Genomic DNA, 8,155 nt, shown 5'->3' with positions numbered 1-8,155 from the left:
GAAAAACAATGAGCTCACAATAGATCAGAATACGAAATGTAACAGAAAAAACAATGAGCTCACAATAGAACATAAGACGAAATGTAACAGATCAAACTATAAAGCCTTAAACTTTGAGAGCTCAAGCTAGGCAAAGCTTCTTAGAAAAGAACCCGAATGCAGCAAAGACAGCAGCCTGAGGAGCTGGCTTGGTAGACAGCACCCGCCCTGCAGCAGGAGGACCTGTTTGAGACTCAGAACCTATATTAAAAAGCTGGGCATGGCAGTGCACGCTTATAACCCAGCGTTGGGTGCCGGGCAGAAGCAGCTGAATGCCAGGAGCTTTCTAGCCTAGTGAGCTCCCGATTCAGTGAGACAGCTGTGTCAAAAAGGAAAGGCGGTGTGGCGGAGGAAAGACAGCTGACATCAACTTCTGGCTTGTGCATGCATACATGTGCATGTGTGTACACACACACACACACACACATTAAAACAGGATAGCAATTGCAGTGAGGTGAGAATTCTCGCAGCCCTGGCGTTTGGCAGCATCTGCATCCCTCAGCATTTGGCAGCAGTAAACAGGGGCAGCACACAGGCAGCAGGAGCAGCGTGTAGCAGCCCCTGGTGTTGTAACTGCAGTCTCAGGAACTGTGTTGGCTACTTTCCCCATGGCTGGGACAAAATACCTTTAAACAAGTTAAGGAAGGGGTTTACTTGGGCTCCCAGGTTCGAGTGTACAGTCAGTCATGGTGGCAGGACCAGGCGTCAGCTGTTCACATGGCTGCCAATCAAGAAGCAGAGGCCGAGCAAAGCTGGTGCCCGGCTTTTTTCTTTGTATTTTAGTACAGGATCCCAGCCCATATGATGGAGCCAAGTGTTTGGGGTGGGTCTTCCCACAATTCTCCCAATCTAGAAACTTCTTCCTAGACAGACCCATGGATGTGTCCTCGGTGATTTTATAGTTTTGGTTGTGAGCCCAGCCTTTAACGGCTGAGCCATCTTTCCAGCCCTCCTAGGTGGTTTTAGATCCTTTCAAATTCATGATCAATAGTAAGCATGCACTACTGGTCTGTAGTGTCGGCTTACCTCAAATTACATGCACTAATTGTAGAGAACTGCAAATGAAGCAACCCACGTCAGAGGAGCCGCCCCCAAGTGTGGCTCCATCTGCTGTCCTGGATCTAACAGAGGGTGTGGCTGCCGATAGAGGAAGGATTACTCACCCTTTGCTGGCTCGACCTTCCCTCCTGCCACCAGCCTTCTTTACCGATGCTGCCGATTCCTTTGCTAAGATCCAAACCAGTGTTTGCGGGCATTCAGCCCTATGGATCAGCAACTACCCATGACCCCCTCCTCCCAACACACACACAGTTTTAGCTCCAGACTGAGATGCTGAGGCACTGAGCCTTAGGGACTGAGTGACCACCACTGAGTCCTCAGACTCTCAAGTGTGGAATATTAAAACCTCTCAGGTTGTTAATATTTCAAAGTAAGTTAGCTTAATCAATTTCCATCAGTTCTGTTCCTTTAGAGAGCCCTGACTTATACAGAGCTTAAATTCCATTTTTTTAAATACTACAGAAAGGAAAGCCCTGAGACATAATTATGAGACAGGGAAACTCTGAGGATGCCACTGAGTTCATTTCATGTTGGCCATCTTACTGCTGGGCCTGCCCTTAAGAGGAGTCTGTTTCCCCAGACTGACTCCCTTGGAGAACACTAACTTTTCATTTGCAAGTGGCTGTCGGTTGGAGATGGCTTCTGGGTGAAGATGGGAACAGGCGTCCACTTCTTCCAGCTCCAGGACCTACCAATTCCATTTTTTAAATTTATGCAGCAGAATAAAGACAAACGTGCCTTAAATGGTATAACTTTTATATACAGAAACGATCCACTTTCAACAAGTTTAAAACAAACAAACAAAAACAGTCTTTCTTTCCTTCTTAAAGCCTTGGCAACCCATGAAGGCCGCGTCAAAGCCCTAACAGTGATAGTTTCTCAGCACAGTCAGTTAATAGGTGTTGCATTAGATCAACAGTAGAAGAGTGCATAGACTTGGAGAGAAAGAACAAGAAGTCTCCTTTTTTCAACCCTGATCCAGGCAGCCAGTCTTCAACTGAGTAACAGGGTGGGTGTCACTTCCTAAAGCGTTTGAAAAGTGGGTGCACGTGCTTGGTGGAGGCTTTGCTTCGGGAGGAGTGGTATTCCATATACACAGTGTCATCTGCCCCAGACATAGAGCTCATGGTGCCAAAGCGTCGGGATGCCTGTGGGGAAGAGGGGGAAACCAGGCAAAGGTTAATCACCAAAGGAAGGACCTCTTACAACATTCATAATCAAATTCAATTCTCTCTCTCTCTCTCTCTCTCTCTGTATGTGTGTGTTTACACGCATGTGGTGCTGTTGGGAATTGAACCCGGTGCCTTGTGCATGCTAGGTAAGCACTCTACCACTGAAGCCCCAGTCATTTCAATACATTGTTTTTAAAATAACACTCTGTGGCCTGGTGAGTGGGGTGAAATTATTTGCAGTGCAAACAGGGCAACCTCAGTTTGATCCCCAGAACCTACAAAGAGGGACAAGGAGAGAAAAGACTCCAAAGATTGTCCTTTTCCTTCCAGAAATATGCCCTCCACACATACAAACACACACACCCGTATGCACACAGATACACATAATAAATTTTAAAACAGCCTTCTGCCTTCCACTTTCTGTGTCTTAGGCACTGCATATATACTAATTCCCCTGACCCTGCAACAACTACAGTCTTAACCCACAGAACAGGAAACCGAGGCACAAGAGCATCACTTGAGCCAGCTGCAGCTCCTAAGAAAAATGGGACTAGAACATTGCCCAGGCACTGACGGAACACAGCACTACAACGGCTCCCTTTAATAACAACTCTTCTTTCTTTTGTGGTTCTGAGGGCAAAAGCCAGGGCCTGGTACTGTAGGCAGACATTTTGTCACCCAGGCACATCCTCAGTCCCTGCACAGAATCTTAAGAGTGGACTGGGACTGGAGAGGTGGTTCAGCAGTTAAAAGCACTGGCTGCTCTTCCAGACTAAGGTTTGAATTCCAGCACCCACTGGAAGCTCCCAACTGTCTGTAACTCCGATTCCAAGGGACTTGGACTTCTTCTGGACTCCATGGGCGCCAGGCCCACATGTGGTGCATAGACACACATGCAAGCAAAACACCCACATGGAAGGAAGGAAGGAAGGAAGGAAGGAAGGAAGGAAGGAAGGAAGGAAGGAAGGAAGGAAGGAAGTTAGGGCGGGAGTCTCTTAAAATCAACTAAGACTTGATGCAAGGCTGTGAACCAATGGGAAAGCCAGGAAATCCTGGCTTGACTCAGCTCCAAAGCCATGGGCAAATTCTGAGTGTCTGTAAAATGGGGGTGGCCAGTTCTGCTCCAAAGCCGGGTGTGGAACTGGGGAGGGGGCACACCCTTTAATCCCAGCACGTGAGAAGCAGAGGCAGAAGATCTCTCTGAGTTCCAGGCCAGACAGAGTTACACAGTGACACCTACCTCAAAAACACAAGACAAAATAAAAACAAAGATGGGTGTGAACAACAACCACACAGGCCAGGGGTCTGGCGTAGAGCCAATTTTGCAGGGGCACCTGAGAACTCACACCACGTCCTCCGCAGGCTCACCTCAGGGTCACCTGGACTAACATCCGAAGGTCACCTTGGCAACCCTGAACTAACACGCAGACTGCCTGGCATGAGAAAGATCTCGGCTGGACCTTGCGAGCGCCTGCCTATCATGCTCTCGCTCACGCCTCCCTGCTGGCTTTACTATCCCTGATTTCGGAAACGGGAATTCCTGCAGCAGCTGATTCAGTTGCACCCCCCCCCCTCCTTAGAGGGCCAGACTCCTCCTCATGATGCATCCACTGATTACACTGTGCGTTCATGCCTGGGCCCAGAGGGTGCTTACCAATGTGTTCAAAGTCTTTTTAGAGAACTCTAGGGTTTTCCATGCACTGAAACTATGGTTTGAGTTCAAGACTCACCTTGAAGGCTGAGCTCTCTCACTGAGGAGGAAAGCCCAGAGCAACAGCTATAGCACTTACTGGCTTGAGAGCTGCAGGACTGTCATCCTGGGCCCCATATTACCAGGCTGTCAAATGGACAGACGGGATCCCAGTCACTGCTGCAGTAAACCCCTCTATCTGATGATACATATACAGGAGACCACTTAAAAAATAATGGGGTTGTTTCTTCAGAATTTTTAGCTCCCCCCCCCAATCCTACTTGCTCACATGCTCACAGGCTTGTGTGTGCATGCACGTGTGAGCGTATTATGCATATACACATGTGCCCACATACAGTGGATACCCTCCAGAAGGACCTCTCTCTGTCTGTCTCTCTCTCTGTCTGTCTCTCTCTCTCTCTCTGTCTCTCTCTCTCTCTCTGTCTCTCTCTGTCTCTCTCTCTCTCTCTCTCTCTCTCTCTCTCTCTCTCTCTCTCTCTCTCTCTCTCTCTCTCTCTCTCTCTCTCTCTCTCTCTCTCTCCACTCACCTGGCCAGATCTAGAGCCAAACTCTCCAGCCACCACCTCTTCCTCTGCGTCCAGATCAGAGGCCGCCAGGACCTTCTGCAGGAGCTGCTGCTGCTCCTCTTTGGTGGAGAATGCCAACTCTTCTTCCTCCATGCCAGCGAGCTTTGTGATCACCTACAGGAGCAACGGCAGACACAGACTGTTGTGCTCACCTCCAAATCCCCACTGCACCTGCTCCTGGTCACCTCTTCCCACCTACACTGGTCCAACCAGAGCTTGACTACTGGTTAAGACAGAGAATAGGATACTCTAAATGGGCATACCACAAGAGGAATCTTTGAACCAGGAAGGGCAGGAAGACATGGAAAGGTACATGCAAGGACACTCCAACCACTACCTGGTACCCGGGCTTCCAAACAAGGAGTACTTTATTCATGTTAAGAATTTACTGACCAGGACTAGAGATGGCTCAGGAGACAAGAGCACAGGCTGTTCTTCCAGAGGACCTGGATTCAGTCCCCAACACTCACGTGGTGGCTCATAACCATCTATAACTCCATTCCAGGGAACCCAAAACCCTCTTCTTGCCCCTGTGGGCACTAGGCACACACATGGTACACAGACACACATGCAAGCAAAACACTTAGCAAAAATTTAAAATAATTGACCAGATTTTCTCTCAGAAGCAAAATGTCCTCCTGGTCTTATGTGTGTTGCTTTGATAAACCCCCTGACGTAAGGCAGCCGCTGGGTAGGATGGGTTTATCTGCCTTACATCCCAGGCCAGTCTGCTACTGAGGGAAGTCAAGGCAGGAACCTAAAGGCTGGCCTGCTTGCATTAACTCTGACCAAGGAACTCACTTCACAGCTAAAGAAGTGTGGCAGAGTTGTTCTACTGAAGGCTAGTAATGGAAATCTCACCCATGCTTGAAGAGACCAGTGAAAATACATCTGAATAGTGGCTGCTTCTGCACTATTTTAAGAGCAGACACACACAGTAAGCAGATATTGGTACATTCTTTCTTTGTTTCTTATCATATGAGATGACAGCAGTGGTTAAGAGCTGCAAATCTGTATCAGGACATTTGTCACAAACACTGAAAAACAGCATTCTGAAAGGGACTGCCATCTATTTAAAAAAAGACACAATGTGTGTTGTATGTGGTCACACATGGACGGCTGATCACGTTAGGTGGAGTCACTCCTTTGGAACTTCAGCGTGGCACAAGGAGATGTGACTGAGTGTCAAGCTGACACAGGAGCACCTGACACGGCTAATGGTTGCTGTCAACTTGACTACATCCGGAATGAACTAAAAGCAAGCTGCTGGGCACTCAGCCTATTTGAAGCTAGAAGATCCATACTAAATCCAGAAGATCCAGACCTTCTAGTGGCAACTCAGAGCACGGGGCGTGGAAAGGGGACCTGCCCGCCCTTGCTCTCACTGTCCAGTGCATCTGTCCCATTCTGCAGTCGGCATTAAATAACCAGGCCAGACTGAGCCCACGGAGACCACACAGAGCAAGGCAATCTAATGAACGCCCTTTGATAAACACACTTATCACAGCAGCTCCGTTCATTTAGAGAGCCTAACACAGAGACCCATGCATACATAGTCTTTGCAAAATAAGACCCTGGAGCGTGGCATTCTGACAACAGCCTATTAGTAGGCCGCAGTAGGGGTTTTCTTCTCGGCTTCTAAAGACATTCCATTCATCCCTCACAACAGAACCTTGGATCAGGCCTCTCCAGCTAAGGAAGACATCTCCAAGCCTGGAGGGCACACCCAAGAAGGAACCCCAGGTGTTCAGATTCTCAGCAACTACAGGGCTTTGGTACCTCAGGACTCTCAGTACAGTGTTACCTCAGCGATTTACAGAGATGAAAGAGCAAGAAGCCTGCATGAGTGTTGTTCCAGGCTGGTGCCCCCACCTTTGTCGACGTCTAACCAAAAGTAAACAAACACATACCTTAAAGCTGTAACCTTGGTCTACTAAAAATCTCTGTCGCTTGGTAGAATAAGCCATTTCCTGTGTATCCTGGGACACGAGCGAGTAGAAAAAGGCATTGTACTCCTCCGCAACCATCCCTGTAGGAAAGGAGGTGAGAAGAAATCCACATTAGCCGCTGAAACACGGGGTCCCGGCTAGAAGCCAGCACTGCGGTGGGCAAGCTCTTTACCCAGTGTGTGATCGCCCTGACTGCAGGGGATGTCATCAAAATTAACATTCCGTCTGCTCTGAAGATCACCATCAAGTGAGGGGAGAAAAGGGCTGAGGACATTTCTCGGCCGTAGGAAATTTGCCCTAGCATGCTTAAAGAGGGCCTGGGTTTAATCCCCAGCATGGCAAACCTAAAAACAAACAGAAACAAAGAGGACAAGGAGATGGTTGAGTGGATAATAGCGCATGCTGCCAAGCTTGGTGATCGAGTTTGATCCTGGAAACCTGTTAAAACAACCAACAAAGGGCCACAGCGATTGGTCTGCAAAGGAAAGCAAGTTCCTTTCAGAACCGAGGTTTGGTACAGTGAGAGAGCCTCAGGCATGGCTGTGGCTCAATGCATGCTGGGAACTATGAAGTCGCCTCCTAGCTGTCTCGAGACGCGTGCATCACAGGCTTTTCAGGTTGGAGACCCTGGCATGGTAAGGTGGAAGGAAAGCAATCAGACAGAAAGGCTACAATATACGGTGGTAGAAACAGGAGGCCTTAAAGGGAAGAAGAGGCTTCCCTTAGAGCTTGAAGAACTGCAGTAGAGTAGGAACAGAGACAGCTGTCACGAGAGGACCGCAGTGTGGAGGCCAGAGCAGCATTCAACTCCAGACTTTATTTCTGATTTGACGTGTATGTTTGCATGTCTGTGTGAGTAGATGCCACGTGTATGCACTTAAAAAGACCAGAAGAGGGTGCTATGATCCAGTGGCGCTGAAGTTATTAGTAAAAACAATCATCAAGTCGGGTGTGCTGGCGCATGCCTTTAATCATTTGGGAGGCAAAAGCAGGCAGATCTCTTGAGTTCAAGGTCAGCCTGGTCTACAGAGTGAGTTCCAGGACAATCTCCAAAGCTACGGAGAAACTCTGTCTTGAAAAACCAAAAATAAAAATAAAATAAAAGCCATTTAAAGATACCATGGAGAACATGGACCCCTGTGGCAAGATTCTGGGCTCTGAGCTCTGCTTTGGGTCCTTCCCATCAAGGTCTCCCAGCTCTGAAGCACAGAGCACACTGTGACTGGACACACCAGCAGCTCACCCTACTCTTCCTAGCCTGCCTGAGGCAGCAGGGGAAAGGCGGCCTTTACCTTTTTTGGCTCGGAGCACGCGCCCCAGTCTCTGGGCTTCCTGCCGTCTGGAGCCACCATGGGAGGAGATCTGAATGAGGACATTCGCTTCTGGCAGATCGAAGGATGTGTCACCGACCTGCAGAGATAAGCAGTTTCACATAGGGAACGGTAAGAACAAAAGACCATCAACTAGTCCAGATTTAAGTTCTCAATTTCTGTATTCTGGGAGTGGAATTAGGGCTTCAGGCAGGCCAAGCATGTGCTCTCCCACTAAGCTACCTCCCCATCCATCCCTGGGTGAGACTCGAAGTTAGTATTGGGGATAATTTAGAGACACGTCCTCTTTTCCTCTGGTCAAGAGCCTGCCAGTGCAGACAGTGGGGAC

General features: G+C 48.6%; 1 protein-coding gene across 1 annotated transcript in view; it reads right to left on the bottom strand.

The window, feature by feature from the left end:
- Positions 1-1,837: 1,837 nt before the first annotated feature.
- The window catches only part of Ercc3 (ERCC excision repair 3, TFIIH core complex helicase subunit), a 30,332-nt gene continuing 24,014 nt past the window's right edge, over positions 1,838-8,155 (bottom strand). Inside the window, exons 12-15 of the mRNA XM_038331181.2 lie at positions 7,789-7,906; positions 6,458-6,576; positions 4,509-4,661; positions 1,838-2,246 (exon numbers count right to left, since the gene is read on the bottom strand). Coding sequence (XP_038187109.1) covers positions 2,115-2,246; positions 4,509-4,661; positions 6,458-6,576; positions 7,789-7,906 — 522 coding nt within the window. The 3' untranslated portion in view covers positions 1,838-2,114. The remainder of the gene's footprint in view (positions 2,247-4,508; positions 4,662-6,457; positions 6,577-7,788; positions 7,907-8,155) is intronic.

This window comes from Arvicola amphibius, chromosome 5 (assembly GCF_903992535.2).
Source record: "Arvicola amphibius chromosome 5, mArvAmp1.2, whole genome shotgun sequence".
In the NCBI taxonomy this organism is placed as follows: domain Eukaryota; kingdom Metazoa; phylum Chordata; class Mammalia; order Rodentia; family Cricetidae; genus Arvicola; species Arvicola amphibius.
Note: the sequence above shows the minus strand (reverse complement) of the source record. Positions and strands in the feature narration are given on the sequence as shown.